A 23,199-nucleotide genomic window follows, 5' to 3' on the forward strand; every position below is an offset into this window, starting at 1 on the left:
TATAAATATCTGGCCATTTTAATACTGTATTTAGCACTTCTGTTACCATGGAAATGTATGTACTATACCCATTCATTTTTTTCTTCATAAACAAATTTAAATTAAACCCTGAAAGAATTTTCATTGCAGTAAAAATTCTTTAAAATTATTATAGAAACCAATCTTTTTCTCTTTCAAAACTTTTCCCTCCAGCTTTTCTTTCTTCGTTTAATTAAGAAATGAAGATTATGGGCAGAATAAAGTTGACAGGAAACTCCTTAGTCACACCTTAAAAAAAAAAAAAAAAAAAAAAAAGCTTGGGAAAAACGTTGGAGAGGATAAGAAAAGATCCTAGCACATAACCAACTTGTCACCATGAGCCAAAGTGATGGCGGTGGAACAAGATGAGGTCTTATTCCGTAGGTTTTCCACATTAATATATTGGCTTTTTTAAGACTGCAATGTCAAGTCATCTGACTGATCAGAATTAAGAGAGTAGGTAGAAGTCTCACCTGTCTCAAAAATTGGTCTTTCATTTCTTCTGGGTCCACCAGAGCTGAGATGGTAAAATCTGCTTTCAGGATTCCAAAAGGGTGCCCTGAAAAAGAAATGCTACCTGTTCAGGAGGATATTATCCTATTTCCTTTTGAAAACTTCAAGTTCTAGGCAGTCAGGAGCACCCGGTGGACAGCATAGATGCTACATGCTGATTTGGGATTTCAAGAAGAAAGAAGAAAGAAACTGCTGAGCAGAAGAATGCTCAGCCATAATTAGGACCAACCAATTAGTGGCTGAAAAAGAGTCCCACACTTTGGGATAATGCGGGCTCTTCCACAGCCTGGCTACCCATCAGGCAATTATTTTCTTTATTGTTTCTTCTGCATTTTTCTCCTTACTTTTAATCCAGTAAGTAGATACTCCACACCGTGCTGGAAATGCCTCTCTTTGGGTCCCCACCACAGAAAACTCTTAAAAGTTCTCTGGCCCTTTAAATAATTAGCCTTTGCGCATCAGCCACCCATAATCATCACAGGAGTTACAATCTCATGTACATTTGCATTTCATTTGATTGTTCATGAAGTTTATAATCACCTCAGGTGCTCACAACAACCTATGATATAGGCAGGGGAGTTTTCACTACATCATCCCCTTTGCAGAAGAGAAACAGAAATTCAGAAACTTCTGTAAATTTTCATAATAGTCACAGAGCATAAACCAGAATCCACCTCTTTATTCCTATCCCTGTTCCCAACATTTTGTGCCATCTTCCATGAAAAGGTCTCAAGGGCCCTGTGCTAAGAAGTGACTGTCCAGATTCAGCTGCTCCACTGGTAAGAGTGGGAACTTGGTAGACAGAAGCATTTACCTGATTTTGGTGTTGATGTTTTGTCTTTAGATTCTGAACTCAAATGTTGGGCCTCCGTGGCAGCAGCTGTATCTCTTCTGTCAGTGCCACTCCCTACACTGGTCACAGCTACAGGAGGCGAAAATAAAAGATTTATTGCAAATACAACCAGGAGTAAGGTGGCCTGATGCTAGTGACTGCCCCTAAGCTAAAGGACAGGCAGGGACAACCGCTGCTAGCTGCTGCGTAAACAGCAAGGTGGGACGCTTGGTGCCTGCCGATCCCTGACTCACCCCCAAAGGCTCTTGGACCCAGCTCTTGAGTAGCTACACCATCATCTTTCAGAAGGCACCCCTGGCAGAAGGATCTGTGGGGCCTGGGCAATATCAGGAGGTTTTTCCTCATCAAAATTTCTTTGTTCAGTAGCCTATGCTCCCAGGGGCCCAATGTCCTTATTTTGTCTGCCAACTACAGAAAGCCCCCACCGTGGCACCCAGGGACACTCAACGTCTCCATCTCCATCCCAAAACAAGTTCAGCCTCTCCCCCAGCACTCCCTCTTCCCTTCTATGACTGGCCATGCCCAGAGGTGCTCCAGCCAGAGACCCTGGTGTCCTCAGTGGCTCCCTTGCTCCCGTCTCACCTGTTCTCATGTTCACTCACCAAAGTCCTGTCAGTGCCTTGCAGATGTCTTGTTATTTTTTCAAATATGGAAATAATGCTTTTATTTAGAGTATATCATAAAATATTTAAGCAAATATATCCCCTCTCCAACCCAGGGACACCCATGATTAACACTTTGCTGTAGAAGGTCCTTCACACTCTTGAATTTGTGAATTTGAATGTGTAAAGATCTCCCTTGCTCGCTTTAAAGGCTGCATAGTAATATTTCACTGAATATACCTTAACCAATCTGCTTCCAGTAGATATTACGTTGTTTCCAGCTTTTCACTGTAATAAATAATGCTGCAACAAACAACCCTGTGTGTGGAGGGTGCATATCTATGTGTGTACCTCATATTATTATTTCCTTAATTCCCAAGGGTAGAATTCCTGTACGAAAGAGTTTGCACATGTTAAAACTGACACAAATTCTGATACCAGAGTAGTAGCCCCAGTTGACACACCTACTGTGTCCGAGATCACTGTTTTTCCCATATTCCCAGCATGATCCCCCATTCAAATCTTTGCCACACTAGTAAGTACAAAAATAAGTTTTAAAACTACATCTTTTGGCTAGGTGTGATGGCTTACAGCTGTAATGCCAACACTGGGAGGGTGAAGCAGGAGGATTGCTTGAGGCCAGGAGTTCAAGGCCAGCTGTGCAATATAACGAGATCCCATCTTAAAAAAAAAATTAATTAGTCAGGTGTGGTGGTGTCTGCATGCAGTTCTAGCTACTTGGGAGGCTGAGGTGGAAGGATTGCTTGAACCCAGGAGTTCAAGGCTGCAGTGAGCTATGATCATACCACTGCTCTCCAGCCTGGGCCACAGAGTGACACCTTGTCTCTAAAAGCAAAAAAAAAAGTTAGCATCTTTTTTGTGTGTGAGATGGAGTTCTCTCTGTCACCCAGGCTGGAGAGCAGTGGCTCGATCTCAGCTCACTGCAACCTCCGCCTCCCAGGTTCAAGCGATTCTTCTGCCTCAGCCTCCCCAGTAGCTGGGACTACATGCATGCGCCACGACACCCGACTAGTTTTTGTATTTTTAGTAGAGACGGGGTTTCACCATATTGGCCAGGCTGGTCTCGAACTTCTGACCTCATGATCTGCCCACCTTGGCCTCCCAAAGTGCTGGGATTATGGATGTGAGCCACTGCCCCAGGCCGAGTAAGCATTTTTTAAACTTTGCATTTGTGTGGTTCAATGAACAAAAGCTGGGCATTTTTAAAAATGTATTTGTATTGGTATTTCAGTTAACGTCACCTGTGAACAATGTAAAATCAATTCCCTCATGTCGCTCCCCACTCCAGTGCTCCAGAACAGGCCTCAGTTCCACTCACCCACGCTGTGCAACATTCTTTCCCCACACACGTTTCCTGTCTCTCCTTTCCTGATTGGCCACCCCTCCAAAGGCCTCTTTCCCCACCCAAAGCATTGTAAACTTATTTAATGAAGTGGATAAATGTGTAAAATTCCGAAACACAGAAGAGGAGGAAACATCCATATTCTCATCCCCTGAATGTAGTCACTGTTAACATTGTCACACATCTCCTTCCAGACTTGATTCCTATGCATTGTTTGATATTTCCTTTCAACCTGTTGTGACTGTATTGTGTACAAAGCATTGATAGTGCCATTTTCACTTAACATCCTAATACAAGCACTGTCTACGTCATCCTAACCACCTTGCTTCTGGAAACTACAGATCTGAGCATTCTGCTCACCTGGGTAAACCTCTGCTGGCTCCACTGGGGGGGAATCAAGTCCTTCAGATTTTGCCCCCAGTGTACCCCTTTCTCCTCACCCCCTGCCACTCCCTTCCCCAGTACATGGTCCACGCCAGTCACATCAAACTGCTTCTCATTCGCAAACAAACCATACAGTTTGACATCTGTCTTTACCTATGCTGTTCCTTCTGCCAGGAAGAACTTCCTAGTCTTTTCTGCCAGATGCAGTCCTCCATTGTTACACCTTCTATGCTATTGCCACCTTCCAGGCGGAATGAAATGAATCGCTTTCCTGCCACAGCTCTTGGTTCACACTTCCGTGCAGCACCTTCCAACTGTCCTGGCTGTCTCCATTAGTCCCTGTGAGACCATGTGCTTCTAAAAACAGGAAACAGCCCTGCTCATCTTGGCATCCACAGTTCAATGCCTTCTTCAAAACAGGTACTCAGGAAATGATTGTCAAATTAAATTATCTACCAGTGTGCACTATCCCAGTCCTTGGAGAGAGACAAAGAAGTACAGAACAGCCTCTGCCCTGTGAGATTCTGCAGTCTCAATAATTCATAATTGTAGTCATTTATATTTAATAAAGTGAGAATGAGGCCAGCTCCATCTATTCAGGTAAGGAGAGACGTGAGAGAAGGATGAGTCACTAAACGTTTCACTAGAGAATTGAGATTAAAATGGTAATAACTACCATTTATCAAGTGTCTGCCAGATGCCAGGCATTGAGAGATGAGAAAACTAAGGCTCAGAGAAGTTAGGAAACTTGCATAATGCCACACAGTAGGTATTGGAGCCAATATTCCAACCCTCGACTGTCAGACACTTGCTCTTAGAACCAAAATGGATTATTTCTCCCCCAGATCACCCCACTTCGCCTACATCTCCATCCATCCTAAATTACCCAGGGACGACGAGACTGAGCTGGCTCTGGCCAGACAGGACCCCTGTAGAATGCGCTGGAATGCAGCTGGGGTGGGGAGACTGGCCCAGTACACACCATCCCCACACCACACCCCACCTCTCATCCTCAACTCCCTGGCCTGCGCCCTACCCATGGAAGCCAGGCCTGGTCGCCCCAAGAAAGGAACTCCCCAGGGTGCTGGGGCCTGCCTCAGGTAGAGGTCCTAACTTAGAGCGACGCAGACAGGCACCTGTTTGGAGCCCTGCCCAGCTCCCAGCTGCCTCTGGGCGGGTGTTTTGGCTCAGGGCTGCAGAGTCAGGGGGCGCAGTTGTCCTCTGGGGCACGGCTGGGCTCCCTGAGACAAATGAGTCCGAGATGCTTTCTTTGGTCCCCAGAGAGCTCTCGGGAGCTTGGGAGCCGAGGCCCCGGCTGGATGTGGAGGACCCAGTGGGTGCTGCTGTCCTGGGAGTAGCTGGGGCACGGCGGGTGGAGTTGAGCTGGGGGCTCGAAGCGGAGGCCAGAAGAACCGCAGTCACTTCCTGGGGAACAGAGAGGCTCCCCCTAGAGGCGGGACCGGCAGGGTTCGGGGGCTGGGACGCGGAGTGCGCAGGGTAGGAAGACGCGCCCTGGGCACTGACCCGAGGCATCCTGGGTCCTTCCCCCGGAACCGCGGTAAGTTTGGCCGGAGGGCCGGGTGTCACCGCCCCTTGGGGTTGGAGGGTCGCCGGGCCAGCGGAGGCGGAAGCGCTCGGGTAGGGGTAGCGGAGGCCGGGTTCGCGGGGCTCCGGGCTCCCGCTCTGCGTAAGCCGGGCCGCTGAAGCCGGGCCCTGAGAAGCGCCCACCGGTCCGGCGCTGGTCCCTGGGGCTGGAGAGAAGACTTCTGTGGGGTCCGCTGCGCCCGGGACCCCTCCCAAAGCCGAGGACGCCGAAGAGTGGCGTCGCGCAGTGGCTCCCCGGGCCTGTGCCCCCTCCACGCCTGGGCTTGCCCACCCACTGCAGACAGGGGCTAGCAAGGGGGGCCTCCTGAACCCGATAGCGCGGCCCAGGTGGCCCGTGAGCCTGGGGCAGCCAGGCAGGTGTCAGGATAGACCTTAGATGAGAAGAAGACAGGCTGTCGCCCAGCTCTGACCCGAATCTGACCACGGCTACCCGCCTGGGCGCTGTCGCCTTCAGGGTGAGGTCCCTTAGCGACTCACAGAGGACCCGCAGGATCTGGGATCCCACACTCTCCAGTGCGAACTGTCCCCACCCCACCTGCAGCTCCTTCCACCTGCAGTCCTCACCCAGCCACGCACCCCACTCCACTTTGCAAGCTAGATACTCCTCATTCTTCCAGTAGTTGTAAAGTCACCTCCTCTGGGAAATCCTGTGGACAATTAGAGAGGGGATGCTCCCCTTCTCAGTGTCCCCACCATGCCTGTGACTATACCAAGCACCAGCCTCTTCCCAGCCTGCTGTGAGCGCCTTCAGAACAAGCCCTCCCTTTCCGCGGTGTCCGGTGGCTGTGCCGGGGCTAGCACAAGACTCCCTCCACACTTTCTAATGAGTGAATGAAGGAGGCTCTGCTCTACCTTGATCAAGTGCCCTCACTTTTCTGTGTCCTCAAAAAAGGCAATAATCCCTTTGTGTGATACAGGAATCTGTAAGGAGGCCAGGAAAAAGGTGATTTTGCCCTCAATTACTCTAGTTAGCCTCAGAACTCTTGGGAAGTAAAATGAGGCAATAGCTGTGAAGATGTTTCAGGAATTCTTAAATGCTGTAGGATTGCTGTCACTGCCCTTCCCAGCCACCTCCCCACAATAATGCCAATAGCTCATCCCTCATCCTCTCCCTGCAGAGGAACCTGCAATTCGGAGGGACTTTGGGAAGCCCCTCTGCAGTGTTTCCCTCTGATTACTGAGCCTCAGGGCCTCTCTGATGATTTTTCCCCAAGAGCACTGCTCAGCGGTCTTCCCACTCTGTCTCCCAGGCCAGGGCCTCACCCTCTTGCCTGAGAGACTGGACAGCCTCTCCTGGGTCTCCTGGCCCCGGAGCTGCAAGTCCAGGGGCCCAATTCTAGGAAAATGGAGTTTGAGGGTGCCTCAGTCCTCCTTCCCCAGCCCCTGGCCGGCCCAGCAGGGTTGGGAGCAGAGGGAAACTCCCCTCTGCATAAGTGGCCCTTGACTGCCACCCACTTAGCTCACCCCTTTTCTAGGCATTCACTGGCACTTCTAGGAGGGGCCTATGGGACCTCCCCTGGACCCCTGCCTGCTAGCCACCCTTGCCACTTCCCCAGACTCTGAATACCCCAGATCCAGCCAACGACAGGCTCAAAGCACCTCTGCCTGGCCTGGGAGTTGTTTCCTCTGTCACTTCTGCAGAGGAAGCGTGGAAGAGTGGAGGCAACTCTGCTGAAGCCCGGTGTCCAACCGAGGGGTCTGCAAGGAAACAGAGAGAGTGTGAGGGCACGGCCTGCAACACCCAGCAGGTGAGTGGCCACCCCAGGCTCCGACGCCCAGCATTCGGTTCCCCATCACGGTAGCCCCAGACTCAGGAGGGCACAGTTGCTGCACATCTACCGTGTGCCCTGCAGGAGGCACATTCGCCGTCCCCAGTCGTCACAGCAAGCAGCACTCAGGGAGGAGGAGCTTTTTTATGGATAAGGATCATGCGTCTCATCAAATCCAAAACAGAAAGAAACAGCCAAGAACAAGCAGATCCACAGAAACAGAAAGTAGGTTTGTGGTTGCCAGGGAGGGAAGGGAGTGACTGCTGCCCAGTAAGGGGTTCCTTTGGGGTGGAGGGTGATGAAAATGTCCTAAAATTAGGTTAGTGACGATGTTTGGACAACCTCGTGAATATACCAAAAGCCACTGCAGTATACCCTTTAAAAAGGTAAACTGGCTGGGCACAGTGGCTCACACCTGTAATCCCAGCACCTTGGGAGGCAAAGGTGGATGGACTACTTGAGGTCAGGAGTTCAATATCAGCCTGGCCAACATGGTGAAACCCTATCTCTGCTAAAAATACAAAAACTAGCCAACATGGTGGCATGCGCCTGTAATCTTAGCTACGTGGGAGGCTGAAGCAGGAGAATCACTTGAACCCGGGAGGTGGAGGTTGCAGTGAGCCGAGATAGTTCCACTGTACTTCAGCCTGAGTGACAAGGCGAGACTCTGTCTCAAAAATTAATTAATTAATTAATTTAATAAAAAATAAAAAGGTAAATTTTAAGATGGGAGTTACATCTCAATAAAAGTTACCAAAAAAATGGAGAGGAGGAGGAAGCAAGGAAGGAGAGAAGCAACAGGCAAGGCAGGAGGATAGCTATCACACAACCACGGACAGGCTCAGAGCACGTCTGCCTGGCCTGGGGGTTGTTTCCTCTGTCAACAGGGCCACCAGGCAGGACTTGGGCTCCCATGCATTCACAGGGACAGAAAAACAACCATGGCTCCCATCTGGCTGGGGGTCCCCTCTGTGCCAGGGTTTCTACTCGGCCCCTTAGATTCACTTTCTCACTCAGCCCTCAAAGCCATCCTATGAGGTGGGTGCCATCAGTTCATTTTGTTCATTGTATTTCCCAGAGGAGGAGAAGGAGGCTCTGAGAAGCTGCCCACCTTATTTCTAGCAAGCGGTAAAGTCTGTCTGATTCCAAAGCCCAGACTCTTAACTTCCTTGTCCAATAACGAATCACTCCTGCTAATTGCCAGTGCCCTAAGGCTGGATGAGTCCGTTCCATTATGTAAAGATCTCCAGGATTAAAATAATACAACCTCCTCACACATTTATATTGCAAGGATCTCAGGAGCCTGCTCCAGAACTCGGTTACCCTCAGAGTCTAGCAGTGCTTCCTTGGGTGTATCCTCAATGTCACCTGCTGCCCAATAAACCCATTTCCCACCTCAATGTATCCTCAGTGGGCCCAGTGTCAGCAAGAGCAGACTGTGACTCACCGTAGAAGCAGATGAAGGGCAGCAGGGAAGAGCAGTTCACTGTGTACACCTGCAGTGAGTAGGTCACGTAGATGCCGAGAGCTGCGCACAGTCCTCTCACCATCATCGGCACCTGCAGCCAGGAGGGGATGCTGGCCCCCAGCTCACTGGACCAGCTCAGAGATCCAGAGTTCGCATTGAGGTAGAGGCCAATCCAGGCTTCAGTCTCACTCATGAGGGATCTCAAGGCCTCCTTGCCTGTCTTGTCCGTCACCATCTGCAGGTCGGCCAGGTCTGTGTGGTGGCTGCGGCAGTACAGCAGGGCCGAGTACCATGTCATCACTTGGTCAAATCTCATGAAGGTCTGACCACCGATCTGGACCACAGCTGGGGTCAAAGAATGTGGACATCACAGGCCTGAGGGCCTGGATCTCTGACAGCCCAGCCTCCATCACCCCCGGGGATAGAATTCTGGTCTGATATGGGTGGACCCTTGTCCCCAGTCCTTGAGTGTTAGGTTTGTTCAAAACCACAATTTTATAGGTAGACTAAATACTAGGTTGGAAGAATGGGTGAGTTGTCATAGCAGCAGGTGGGGGAAGCATTAGGGAAAGCAGGGTTAAGAGTTATTGTAGCTATATGGCCTCACAGGTTCGGTTTAAGTCCTAATTTCTTCATCTGTACAATGGGGTAATCAGTACCTAAGATCAGGACCGCATGAGGTCACATATGCAAATGGTTTAGCACAGTGATTTATTAATAGTATGCAAATAGCAAGATGGTAGTGACCATTTGTGGGGGGGGGGTTATGAGGCAGACAGAACAATCTTGGTTTGGGGTCACCTTCGAGTGTGTTTTCTAGGGGCTGCGCCTGCCCCACTGGCTCTCAGGCGAATCCAGGGCTGAGCAGAATAGAGGAAGTGTGTGATGTTCCCAGGCTCACCGTGCCTGGAGAGCCAGGGAGAAGAGGCCAGCCTGGAGGGATGGGCCTGGTGGACAGGAGGCAGAGGAGGCTCAGTGGCCTAGCCTTCCAGGGAGCTCAGACAGACTGAGATGCCGACCTCCCACAGCCACCACTGCCAGTCCCTGCCCGAGGCTGGGCTGGGCCAGGTCCTGAGGTAGGGCAGGCTCAGTCTACCCTGCCCTTCATCCAGCACGTCCCATGTTGTAGCACATACACCTGCACATCTGAGCTTCCAGACAATGCAAGTTTGGAACGATGTAAGCGGCTGGGACTCGACCTAAGGCATTGATTCCGGGGGGGCTGCCCGGAAGAGAAAACACTTGTGTTTACCAAGTTGGGAGTCACATGCTCAAATTCAAATGGAGCCTCCCAAACTCGGACATGGGCCTTTTACCTAAGCCCATTGAGATTTGCCTCCGATTTACCTATCATTTTCCCTGTCTAAACTGGTTTTTTAAAGTTACTCTTGATTAAACCCCTAGTATGTGCCAGCCCTTGAGCTATGCATGTGGCCTGTGCCATCTTTGAAAACTCCCACTATCATCCTGAGAAGGTGGTGTCATTAACCTCAGTTCACAGATGAGGAAAAGGAAGCTCAGGGAGGTGACGACCTGCCCGAACTCGTGCCATGCTAGAGATTCAAATATGGGAAGCCCCGCCATCTTCACTCTACAGCTCTGTGCTCCACACCATGCAGAAAACCCACTCCACAGACCAGACTCAGGGAGTAGATTGCCTCTGTCATAGAACTTCTCTCTATCAGATAGGAAGAAACTTTGCAAAAGATACCAAGGCAGTAATGCCAGAGAGCTCTATTTCAGAGAAGCCACCCCCACCCCCAGATGAATGAGCAGGTACTTGGGCTGTGAAGAGGAACCACCCTGTCCCAACCCCAGAGTGAGAGCTGGGCTGCAGCCAGGGCCCACTCTCTGCTTCCAGTCTCTGATTGGAGACCTGGAACCAGTCACCATCCCCTCTGGGCCCATCAGAAAAATAAAGACATTGGTCAGATCAGTGGATCACACCTGTAATCCCAGCACTTTGGGAGGCCAAGGCAGGTGGATTGCTAGAGCCCAGGAGTTCAAGACTAGCCTAAGCAACATAGCAAAGCCCCATCTCTACTAAAAATACAAAAAAAATTAGCTGGGCATAGTGGCATATGCCTGTAGTCCCAGCTACTCAGGAGGCTGAGGCAGGAGGATCACCCGCCAGGAAGGTTGAGTGAGCTGTGAGTATACCACTGCACTCCAGCCTGGGAGACAGAGGGAAGCCATCACGTCTTAAAAAATAAAAATAAAAAATAGGCCAGCTGCAGTGGCTCACGCCTGTAATCCCAGCACTTTGGGAGGCTAAGGCGGGTGGATCACCTGAGGTTAGGAGTTTGAGACCAGCTTGGCCAACATGGTGAAACCCTGTCTCTACTAAAAATACAAAAATTAGCCAAGTGTGGTGGCGAGCGCCTGTAATCTCAGCTACTCAGGAGGCTGAGGCAGGAGAATTGCTTGAACCGGGGAGGTGGAGGTTGTAGTGAGGCAAGACCATGCCATTGCACTCCAGTCTGGGTGAGAGAGCGAGACTCCATCTCAAAAATAAATAAAAAATAAAAATAAAGAACATTGATTCTCTCCATGGGGTTCAGCCAGGGGGCTGCAAAGCCTGGAAATCCCTCCCAGACAGCCAGGCAGGAGTCAGGGGAACAAGGGAACCTGGGGGTGGAGATTCTGCCTGCTGATCCTGGTGGAGAGGTCCAAGGCAAAACAAGCCGAATTCCAAGAAAAGGGATTGGGGGCAGCTATGTACCTAGCTTTGGAGAGGTGGTTAGGCTGAGAGAGGGCTTCGTGGAGATGAGGTGCCCAACATCAGGGTCTGTAAAACAGAAACAGACCATGAGTTACAGGGACGCCCAGGATCCTCTGCGGGTACCAGGAGCTGCCCAGTTACAGCCAGGATGACCGAGCTCAGGAGCAGACAGGCTCGTCCATCCATTTCTACATCGATTCAATCCATTCAATAAATACTGGACACCTATTGTGTTGCCAACCTTATTCTAAGCCCTAGGAAAATGGCGCGGAAATAAGAGAAGCAGAGTCTTTGCTCTTGAGGTGACTATGAGAAGGAGCGAGTCTTACAGAGAGCTGAGAGGAGCCTCCCGAGCAGAGCCACAACAAACTCTAAAGCTCTGTATACATGCAAGATATAATTCTACTTTCAATGATGTACATTTTGTCCTAATTTGCAGCCCGCAGCAAAGGTCCTGCGGTGGGAAGGAGCCAAAGGAAGTCATGTGGCTGGGACAGGAGAAGGAGAGGAGGCCAAAGAGGTGAGGCGAGGCCTGATGGCTGAAGGACAGGGCTCTGAGTGCTGCCAGGGCCACTGATTCTCTTCTTTACAGGGAAGTGTTCTGATTTGCCTTTTTACAAGCTCATTCTGTGTAGAGAACAGACTTTAGTGGGCAAGGGCAGACCAGAGGAGAGACAGCGCTGACTTGGCTCCTGTGCTGGCAGCAGAGGTGCAGAGCTGAAGTGCGTGAGGGGTCAGGACCCATGTTGGTGGAGTGTGGGAACAGTGTAGGGGGCAGAGGACAACCCCATATACATACCCCTCGCTTCGCAGGCCTCCTGGTCCCAGGCACACTTACCACCCCTGTAATCTCCTTACTCCCTTGGGAACCCAGCATTGAAATCTAGGCAGCTACACCTGCTATTCTCAAGGTCCCGGGGCAGGCACCATGTGGCCATGTTGGGCACACATGAGGTCAGCCCTGCATAACTGTATTTGAGAGGTGAAGGTGGCACAGAGCTGGACTGAGTTTGGCCAACAGAGGGAAAAGCAGGCAGTGACACTCTTACCGGGAAAGCGCTGTGCACGCTACAGCCAGCTCCTGCATGATCTTCCCAGAAGCAACAAGTCGGGAGTCAGGCGCACTGGCAGCCAGGACAGAGAGGGGCCCGGTGAAGCACAAGGAGGGGGCCTTGTGCATGGCGTACCAATGGCGGATTTCCTGAAAAGATGCCTGAGGGGTTGGCTCACACTGCCCACTTAACAGGAAGCAGGGGATCTCCTAGAGGGCGGCCGCTCCCCTCCTGCCCAGCGGAGACCCTAACCATCCACCTGTGCTTCATGAGAAGGAGACTGAATTCTGCTCTCGCTTCTGCACAGGTACACATGCATCCCCCAAACCCCAGCCTGAATTTCCCTTTTGGCTCCCTTTTTCTCCTTCCCCCAAATCCTTAACTGGCAAGAGAAGAACTTTCCAGATTTTATTTTTACCCTATCCTGAGTTGCACCCATTTTTTTCTAATGGGGTCTTCAGAATAGGGATGCAGAGGAAATAGAAATGAAGGCCACAGAGAGCAAGCGATGTGGCAAAGAGTAAAGTCATGACCAGTTTTCCTCTGAAACGGTGGATCTCTCTCCACCCCACCCCCCACCCCCTCATTTGCTGTTGAAAAGCAACAAGCCACCCTGGCCAGGCCCAATGACTCATGCCTGTAATCCCAACACTTTGGGAGACTTGAGGCAGGAGGATCACTTGAAGACAAGAATTTGAGACCAGGCTGGGCAACATAGCAAGACCCTGTCTCTATTAAAGGTGTTTGTTTTTAAGACGAAGTTTTGCTCTCGTTGCCCAGACTGGAGTACAATGGCACGATCTCGGCTCACTGCAACCTTCGCCTCCTGGATGCAATTCTCCTGCCTTGGCCTCCCTAGTAGCTAGGATTACAGGTGCCCACCACCAAACCCAGCTAATTTTTTGTGTCTTTTTTAGAGACGGGTTTTCACTATGTTGGCCAGGCTGGTCTTGAACTCCTGATATCAAGTGATCTACCCACCTCAGCCTCCCAAAGTGCTGGGATTATAGGCGTGAGCCACCATGCCTGGCTTTTTTTTTTTTTAATTAGCCAGGTGTGTTGGCATACATCTGTAGTGCCAGCTGCTCAGGCGGCTGAGCAGGAGACTCACTTGAGCCCAGGAATTGGGGGTTACAGTGAGCTATGATCACACCACTGCACTCCAGCCTGAGCTGCTAACAGAGCGAGGCGCCTGGCGGGGGGAAGCGAAGCCTGAAATGTGAATGTGAACACACCATAGTAGCAGAGGAAGGGCTTCTGGGCTGTGCAGAAGGCAGCCCCGATGTTGAGTAATTTCAGCCGAGTGTACAGCGTGGCACAGAGGCCCACCCCGAATTCGGGCAGCTGCAGGGCCCACTCCAGGGCTGTGAAGGAGGAGCCGCTGGACCATCTCAGGCCAGAAGTGCTTGCGTCAAAAAAGAGGCCAATCCAAGCTGGGGTGCTGGTCATGAGGAAGGAGAGCTCCATCACGTCACTTAGCTGCAGGTCAGCGAGGTCTGTGTGGTGCAGCCGGCAGTGCTGCTGGGCGTCGGACCAGCTCAGCTCCTCCTTCACCAGAACGAAGTTCCTCTCACTGCTCACCAGCTGCAGGGCTGGAGCAGGAGAGGCTGTCACAGCACAGCTGTCCCTCCCCTCCCCACCTCTAGTCCTCAAAGAGCTTTCAGCCACACTCTGGTGGGCCTCCCCAGCCTCCCCGCCCCCTCCACGCCTCGCCACTGGTCCACCAGTTGTATCCAGCTCTGCCTCCCAGCCTTGGCACGAGCCACTCTTAATCGGGAAGAGCCGGCCACCTCCTCTAGCTCCCTCAACCCACAAATCCTATTCTCCCATTCCCTCATCTCCCCAACCCCTTTGCCCAGCTAACTCCCCACCCTTCTGCCCATCCTTTCTGCAGAAAAGGTGAGGTGCCTTTCCTATATGCTGCATAAGTGCTTGATAACAACAGACAGGGCTTGCTGAGCGCCGCCGTGCGCTGTCAGCTCACGGAATTCTTCCAGCTGCCTAAGATATCACTCTGCCTGTTTTACAAATGAGGGAACCAAGCCACAGAGAGTTAAAGAGACGTGGCCAATGCTACCCGGTGGGAAGGGAATACAGCCCAGACTCAAGAACCCTGGGTAGGCTCCCAGCTCCAGGCCCTCCATGGCAGGGCACTGCCCCTCCAGCAGGGGCTCACAGCCAAAGCTGCACCCGGGAGTCACCTAGGGAGCTTTTCAAACACAGCGATTTCCAGGCCCGCCTAGAGCAAAGATCTGAATCTCTGTTGCTGGGACCAGCATCAGAATTTTTTAAAAGCTTTCAGGGAAGAGACCTTTTTGCTTTTCTGTCTGTACTACCTGGTCTAGGCAACTTAGGAGCAAAGAACAGCCTCGTTTATCATGATATTCCCAGGGCCCAGACAATGCTGGGCACATCACAAGGGTTCAATGTGTTGAAAAGAAAGAAAGAGAAGGGAAGGAAGAAAGGAAGGAAGGAAGACAGAAGGGAGAGGGGAGGGAAGGAGAGAGGAAGGAAGGGGGGAGAGGGAGGGAAGAGAGGAAAAGGGAACGCAAGGGAGGGAGGGACTGACAAGCAGATCAAAGGTCTCCCAGGAAGCCACCCCAAGCCCCAAGATCTGTGATCCTTCCTTCCTTGACTCCATCCCTTTGGTCCCAGGAAATGCGGCTGGACAGGGCTGCCCTGCTCTGCCCAGGCCCTGCCTGTGGAAGAGGCAGAGAGGAGTGAAGGACTTGGCGCTGGGATCTTGGGGGTCCTGGCCACAAGGAACCCTTCAAGCTAGATGCCCCAGGAACGGAGAATGAGACCGGGGAGCTGGGCCCAGGCGGTGGCAGGGAAGAAGCGGGTGGGAGGGCCGGTCTGAGGAGGCACTTGCGGAAGAGAGCCAGCGCCTCTTGCCCGCCGCAGCGGAGGATGCTTCCTGCCGCTGAGAAAAGCGTTCTGCTTATTATTATCATGATTTTTAAATAACTGGCTGTGGCCCGCATCATTGATTTTAGGACGGTGTCCACTCCCGGCGCCCCAGCTCCGTGCAGGGCGCCCCTCCCGCCGGCCTCTCCAGCCCCACCCGGGAGCCTCGGGAGCAACCTCTGTCTCTCCGTCGGTTCCACAGCCTTGAGCCTCCTCGAACTCTGCTCTTCTCTGCGTTGCTGCCGCCGCCTGGGCCCAAGTCGCCTCTACCCTGGGCGGTCCCGGCTCTGCAGCCAGAGGGCGGAAGACCGGACCCGCCTCCTCCGGGTCGCAGCCCAGGGGCCCCGCGCGCTTCGCTTCCCCGCGGCGCCCCCGCCAGGGTTCTTCCTGGCTGCCTTGGCGCTCCTTCCTCCCCTCAGGCTCACCCACGGCGCCCTTCCCGCGAGGACCTTGCCGCCCTGGTCCGCGGACCCCACAACGCCCGCCCCATCCACCCCCGGCGATGCCCTTCCGTGCACTGCACACGCTCCTGAGGTGACCTGCGGCCGCTAGAACGGGGCTGCTGCGGCCCCAGCGTTTCTGACGCGGGCGGAGCACTGTCTGGTGAGGGCGGTGAGGGGGCGGATGGAGACGTTGTGCGGCGGCACCGCGCTCTGGGCTCCGCACCTGGACGCCGTGGGGGGTCGGGGGAGGCGCCGCGGGCAGGGAGCGGCGGCGGGGCTCCCTTCCCACCCCTGTCCTGAGGGTGGAAAAGCGTTCATTTCCTTCCACCTTGCCTTCCCTCCAACCTGGAAATCTGGGCGCTTCAGGGGAGCGCCCCCTTCCCTCAGCTCCCAGCCCTGGGGAGCATGGCGCCAGGCAACCTCCTCCAGGCCGGGGCCTCACCTGCTGCGCACAGGGAGAGCTGCAGCGCCCGGGGCAGCATGGCTGGGCGCTGGCGGGCGCTGGCGGACACTGGCGGGCACTGGCAGGCACTGGCGGGCGCTGGCGGACACTGGCGGGCACTGGCGGGGCTCTGGCGGACACTGGCGGGCACTGGCGGGGCACTGGCGGGCGCTGGCGGGGCACTGGTGGGCGCTGGCGGGGCACGGGACAGGCCCCCGGAGCCGGCGGAGCCTGTGGCCGAGGCTGCGTCTGACCTTCTGGCGTTTTCTTCCTTGCTCTCTGCTCTCCTCCTCTTTGCTACCCAAACTGCGGGATTTTACTAAACGAACACCCAGCGCCTGCTGCTGCCAGCTGCAGTGTGAAGTGCTGGGGATGCCACGTGGAGGGCGCGGAAGAGGTCCCTGTGTGGGGCCTCAGAAGGCGAAGTTTTTCTCCGACCTCCTGCCCTCCTGTCTCTCACCCACGCTCTCCCCAAGGCCAGCCACGGGAACCAGAAGCCGGTTTCCCCAAAGCCAGCCATAAAGCCTAAAAATACTACTCCAACTCTCCCCTGCCTTGCCGTGTAAAAACTAAGACATGATCTGAAGGGATCATTGTTTGACTGCGGGTCATGAGACCCCCCATTCCAGAGAGGGCCCTGCCCCACACCCAGAGGAAGGACTTCATGCTCAGAGGAGCCAAGAAGCCAGACCCACAGGCCTGGCTGGGTCTCCCCACTCAGTCCATTAGGTCAGACACTTTGAGTCCACTCATATTTCTGCACAGCTGCCCACAGTTTGTTGAACCTAAGCATAAAAATGGACGATTTCCCCCTGTATCTTTGGATCTTCATTCTGAAGGCTCCCAGGGACACGGGTTAAATAAATTTGTATGCCTTTCCTCCAATTAATCTGCCTTTTTCGAGTTGATTTTTCAGGGCATCTTCAGAGGTCTTCCTGCAACTTAGGAGGAAGGCAACATGGATCCTGTAATGAATAACCAGATCAGGGAGGGAAGGAACCCAACTTGGGGCTGGCTGCTGGGAGAGAAAGGCAGTTAGGGGAGCAGAGGGCAGGGTGAGGCTAGACCCCAGGAGTTCTCAGGGTCAGAGGGGCAAGGGCAGAAAGGAAGGAGGGGGAAGAAGGGGGTGAGGAGGGAGAAGGAGCTGGAAATTGTGGACCAGGCTTTGCCAGACTCACCCCTGCCCCTCCTCACAGCAACCACACCCAGGAGACAGCTATCATTTTCCCTGTTTCACAAGGGAGAAACCAGCTAGAAGTGAAACAGCCTGCTCAAGACTACACGGCAGGCAGTGGTGAGACAGCAATTCAAGCTTAGGACACTGAAAAGCATGAGCTCTGCTTCCACACGGTCGGAGGCCCCCACGCGCAGTCTAGGCTCTGGTGCCAAAATGAAGCACGGAACTGGACTGGACACCGTGGCATGCACCTGTAGTCCCAGCCGAGGCAGTAGGATTGCCTGTGCCCAGGAATTTGAGACCAGCCTGGGCAACATAGTGAGACTCCATCTCTGCAAAAATTAAACATTAGCAGAGCATGGTGATGCATGCCTGGAGTCTCAGCTACTACTCAGGAGGCTGAGGTGGGAGGATTGCTTGAGCTGGGAGGTTGAGGCTGCGGTGAGTTGTGATTGTACCATTGCACTCCAGCCTGGGAGACAGGGCAAGACCCTGTCTCTAAAATTAAATAAATAAATAAATAAATAAAACAAAATAAAGCACAGGCACTTTCTCTGGGGAACCAAAACCAGCTTGCTTGTGTTCTCTCTTCCACAACATCCAATATGCTGTTTAGGCCCAGAGCCCTCTCTGCTGCCCTAAGGGCAAAGCTTTCAGAAACACAGTCTGAAGGCTCTCTTTTTTCTTAACCTCCACTCCTTCTCAGCCTTCCCTGATGGAAGGGCAAACAGCCCCTCTGAATGGGCAAAAGGGAAAGGGGAAAACTGTTAATGCATCCACAAAAATGTCCTGCCACAGAATCATCTTGTGCAGCGATGACCTCGGATGATTTCCTCCCAGAAGTGTGTGCCAGGGCCTCTCAGGACCACCCTCTGGGGACAGAAGAGAACCTGACAGTCCTGACCTAGAGGATGCCATCCTGCCAGTGACCTAGTCATTTAACCATTCCCCCAGGCATCTCCCTCAAGTCTCTCCAGGAAGGGCTCTGCAGCCTCAGCCCAGCTCAGGCCCAGCATCTCCCTGAGGGCAGCACTTGGAACTCCAGGCTGAAATTCCATCTGTGTTTCTTTCCTTTCTAACTGTGAGCTCCTTGAGAGCAGGGACTTTGCCAGTTACAAAGCTCTCAGCCCGTCACAAGCTCAATAAAACCTTTCAATAAATGGTAAGCATTAACTTATCATTAGTAACTGTGACGGTTAATACGGAGTGTCAACTCGATTGGATTAAAGGATGCAAAGTATTGATCCCGGGTGTGTCGTGAGGGTATTGCCAGAGGAGATGAACATTTGAGTCAGCAGAACTGGGAAAGGCAGAGCCACCCTTCACCTGGGTGGGCACAATCTAATCAGCTGCCAGTACAGCCAGAATAAAAACAAGCAGAAGAACAAGGAAAAACTAGACGGGCTTAGCCTCAAGCTACATCCTTCTCCCATGCTGGATGCTGCCTGCCTTCAAACAGTGGACTCCAAGTTCTTCAGCTTTGGGATTTGGACTGGCCTCCTTCTTCCTCAGCTTGCAGACAGCCTATTGTGGGACCTCACCTTGTGATCGTGTGAGTCAGTACTCCTTAATAAACTCCTCTTTATATATACATTTATTCTATTAGCTCTGTCCCTCTGGAGAACCCTGACGAATACAGTAGTGTTTGCTATTATTTTTTCTCTCTGGATTGCAGCTCCTAGGCAGTGTTCTGTTAGGTACATAGAGACCTTAAATGCATGGATGAAGAGATGCCTTGGACAAGACACAGAGGTGAGGGTCGGCGGGGACAGCTCTGGCTGTCACTGGTGGCTGTGCCAGGAAATCAGATCAAAGGAACCAAGAGTGAGGGTGGAACAGGAATAAACACTTGGTTTGCATGAGGTACAGGAAGCCAAATGGTTCAGGGAAACTCCCTGCAGCCTCTTTTCCTATCCCCTAGAGTGGGAATGCCATTTTCACCCAGGTTCAGTGAACCTTTATTTATAGACAGACAACTTTCACCTTCCCTCAATCCACACCTTTTCTCCCGAACAACCCAATCTGCATTTCCACAGTGGGAACTTCATTCCCCACATGGCTTTTGCTAAAGGTGTGAGCTGTGGCCGCAGCACCCCTGCCAACCATCCAAGCAGGCCCGGTGGAAAGATCCCTGAGGCCAGCTTGAGTGATTCTCTGCCCCTTGATTCTTCGTCTACAAGATGAGACTATAATAGCTATTTGACAATGGCGGTTCGGTATGGTGAGGATTCCTTGTTATGAATATGATGCACTTTGCAAACGCCAGTGTGCAGGAAACACTTTCTCTTCTAGAATGTCTGTCTCATTTTCTACTCTCATATGCCAAGGTATGAGAATCCCAGTGACTCTGCTACCTTGATGACAAGTAAAGCAATTTAGCTTTCACTCTGAGCACTCACCCTGCCAAGTAAGGAAGAAATTTAAGACCCTCTTTTTTCAGGGCTGTTTTCACAACACACACACACAGGCACACACACACTCACACACGGTAGAGAAAGAACACGAGCCTGGGTCTTGACTCCGGCCTGTCTGCACTGCTCACCACTGAGACGCCCCTGTTTCCAGTCCCTAGGGTCACTTCAGGTCAGCCAGCTCTGCCATGGCGTGACTGAGGATGTTCTGAGAATCTGGGACCCCCACACGGCTGTTCCTCTCTGAGGCCCTACTCCTGCCTAGGGCTCTGGGGAAAAAACACGCATTACCAGCTACAAAGCTTACCCTGCCTCGGATGTATAAAGCACCCAACCTCATCCAGACCCGCAGAAGAGGCTCAGCTAGCATTTGTTCCATTTCTTCAGAGAAAAGTGAGGGAATGTGTTCTTTTGCCCGGTCCACAAGGGGGCGTAGTTTTAAGGGCAAGAACTTCCCAGGGCCATGCCCCCCCCCCCAATCTCTCTCCATCCGGGAGATTTAACGGTTTATGTTTAAATTTCGTGGGCGTGGGAAGAAACTAAGAGTCAATCACTCCAGCGGAAGTTCTAAGGAACTCCTTTCATTGGCCTGGGGTCTTGGAGAAGGTGGGGCTCCTCCCAGGTTAAGTGTCCCCTTCTTCCACACCCCTTCAGACTCCATGTTTGGGTCCCCTTCCACGACACTCTCATGGAAGCCGACTTTCTCTCTCCTGGATTTCCCCTCTGGGGTCCCCTTCCACACTCTCTCGTGGAAGCCCATCTTCCCTCCTGAACTCCATCTCTCTGTTCCATTCCACTCAGTGTGGAAGCTGCTTTCCTCTCCTGGATTCCATCTGTCTGGATTCTCTCACATATTAGGTGTTAGCTGTTTCCTTCTCTCTCCTTCTCCTGTTTCTCTCTTTAAATAAATTACTTTCTTTAAACACTTGTGAGTCTGGCATTTACTTTTATGAGGATAGACCAAGAACCTGGAGAAACGTCCTCAGGCGAACTGAGGGGGCTCCCCGGAACCCCAATATAACAAAAGGAAGGTTTCCTCCTCGCCCCTGTGGACAGGCGCTACGCACTGGAGACCAGCACTGTGCTCTGAGGGCAGTACAGGGACATCACCTGTGTCCTCAGAAGGCTCTGTCAGCTGTGTGGGCTGAGATCGCCCTCAAGCACCGCCTGACCCCAAGCTCAGCTGCACTTCGTTCATTTTACCGACGCTGCAGAGCCGCAAGGTGTATCCCGTTTGACGGAGGGGCAGCTCTCAGGAGCAGCTGCCCACCCTGAAAGGTAGGGCGTCTGGGGTGAGGAGCTCATGCCCTTTATTCCTGCCCCCTGCTCTGAACTCTTGTAACCTAAGCCTGCTTCCGCATGCTCTGTTGTAAGCGTGGGTTGCCGTGCTTGGCCGGCAGGGGCAGGCAGTACCCCTGGGCTGAATGAACGGTTGGATAAAAAGGATTTACTGCTGATGGTTGTGTGGATGTGGACATGCCCTGTGAAGTCACATGTGCCTCGTGGGGCCGCTTCTGCCTGAGGGAAGAGTTCTGCTGTGAATCCCTATGCTGCTGGGGAGAGCAGGGGGCAGCCCGGGCAGGTGGCGGGGGTGTTTCTGGGATCCGTGGATCCCTTGGCGTGCGCCTCTGCTCTTGGGCGCCCCCTAGGGGCAAGCACGCAGTACTGGGCAGCCAGGCCCGCTTCCTTCAACCGGAAGAGCCATTTTTGCTGGGGCGGGAGAGGAAGGGTGAATCCTTGCATTCTAAGCTACTGCTGCTTGTCTCTCTCGTTATTCCACCCCTTTCTCATGTTTAAGTGCTGTTTTAACAACTAGTCTTACATAGAAACAATTCTACTTGATTCATTTGCAAGTAAATATTGGGTTAACATTATTTGCCTAGTTTGACTATTTTTCTTCCCATTAACCTCGTATGTCTATTACCTCTGATTCTGATCCTCTTACGTTTCAAATTACTAAATTCCTTTTGTTTTATGTAACTGCTTTGGTCTTTTCTGTTCTGCTTCATATAATTTTCTTCAGCAATTATTTCATACCAATAGCCTGGTAGATACATTATGAATTTCCTCTCAATATTTAATGTGTTTCAAGTATTCACGGAGGGGGGTTCTAGAGGAGGGAGTGGTTTGGGCACACAGCACATGTGATGGGTGCATCTGAAAAAGCTGGCCTCAGGGACAGTGCAGGGACTGCCACATGAGCACCTGTCCCTGAAGCCTCCTCCACCACCCACTCCCTCCCCAGCATACTCCTCAGCTGGGTCCAGGGCCCTGGGGGTGGGGGTGGAGCTATTTTAAAAAGGGAATCACTGCTATTTCCACTAAGTGGAACTTCCTACGCTGAGAGATCCTGGCACAGGAGTAAAGACTGGAGGGTAACGTCTCCAAGCACTAGGGGCCTTTGGGGGCAGTTTCTGTTCACAAGGCGTAAGCATCACACCCTTTACATAATTTGCCTTATTTAATTCTTAGAAATAAAACGTGGAAAACCTATGAGGTAGGTACTTTATGATATCCCATTTTACAAGTGAGGAAACAAGTTCAGAGAGGTTCAGAGAAACGTGCCCAAGGCCATGTAACTGGCAGGGCAAGGACCTGGAGTTTAGAGCAGGCTCACTTCCCAGGGCTGCTAGTCCAGGCCCCGCCTCAGGTGCACTGAGTCATCAGCGGGAAAGGTTGGAGTCCCTCCGTCTGCACTATGCAGCCTACCCTCCTGCAGCCGGGCATGGCCTGGCAAGGCAGGGCTCATGTCTATTTACTCATGTTTTAAACCACAATTTTACAAATGTCAAGTGGGAAATGCCATCGTAGGGTGCAGAGGTCAACCCAGCCCACCCCTCTACTCCCCTGGTAAGGAAGGTGGCGGGTGTGTGCCCCTCGGCGGGCAGCCTGGGGTGCAGGTCACATGTGTTGGCTCTGTAGCCATGGCTCCCCCATTCAGCTGTGTGACATCAGAAAAATTAACCTCTGAATTAAACAGTTTCCTCACCTGCAAAACGGGAATAGCAGCAGGGCCTACTTCTTAGGGTAGTCATGTGGGCTAAATAAACACACACAAGGCCAGGTGTGATGGCTCAGGCCTGTAATCCCAGGACCTTGGGAGGCCAAGGGAGGCAGGCAGATTGTCTGAGCTCAGAAGTTCGAGACCAGCCTGGCCAGCATAGTGAAACCCCATCTCTAGTAAAATACAAAAAACTAGCCGGGTGCGGCAGTGTGTGCCTGTAGTCCTAGCTACTCGGGAAGCTGGGGCAGGAGAATTGCTTGAACCTGGGAGGAAGAGGTTTCAGTGAGCTGAGATCATGTGACCACACTCCAGCCCGGGCAGCAGAGTGAGACTCCATCTCCAAGAAACACACACACACACTGCTTGCTCAAGCCACTAGCTAGTTTATAACAGTGGTTCCCTATATACCAGCAGGCAAACCATTGACTCGAGGGACCTGCAAGGAAGATTGGCAGGGCCACCAGAA

General features: G+C 52.4%; 1 protein-coding gene across 1 annotated transcript; it reads right to left on the bottom strand.

The window, feature by feature from the left end:
• Positions 1-443: 443 nt before the first annotated feature.
• Positions 444-20,219, bottom strand: CLEC20A (C-type lectin domain containing 20A). The gene is made up of 9 exons (XM_017548589.2): positions 20,037-20,219; positions 16,325-16,542; positions 15,682-15,995; positions 13,585-13,941; positions 11,298-11,363; positions 8,555-8,920; positions 6,938-7,036; positions 1,346-1,453; positions 444-577 (listed from the first exon to the last, which is right to left on the bottom strand). Exons 1-9 carry the CDS (start codon positions 20,217-20,219, stop codon positions 444-446), a joined length of 1,845 nt encoding a protein of 614 aa, XP_017404078.2.
• Between the last annotated feature and the right edge of the window lie 2,980 nt (positions 20,220-23,199).

The sequence above is a fragment of the Cebus imitator genome, unplaced genomic scaffold (genome assembly GCF_001604975.1).
Source record: "Cebus imitator isolate Cc_AM_T3 unplaced genomic scaffold, Cebus_imitator-1.0 Scaffold211, whole genome shotgun sequence".
NCBI classification, from domain to species: Eukaryota; Metazoa; Chordata; class Mammalia; order Primates; family Cebidae; genus Cebus; species Cebus imitator.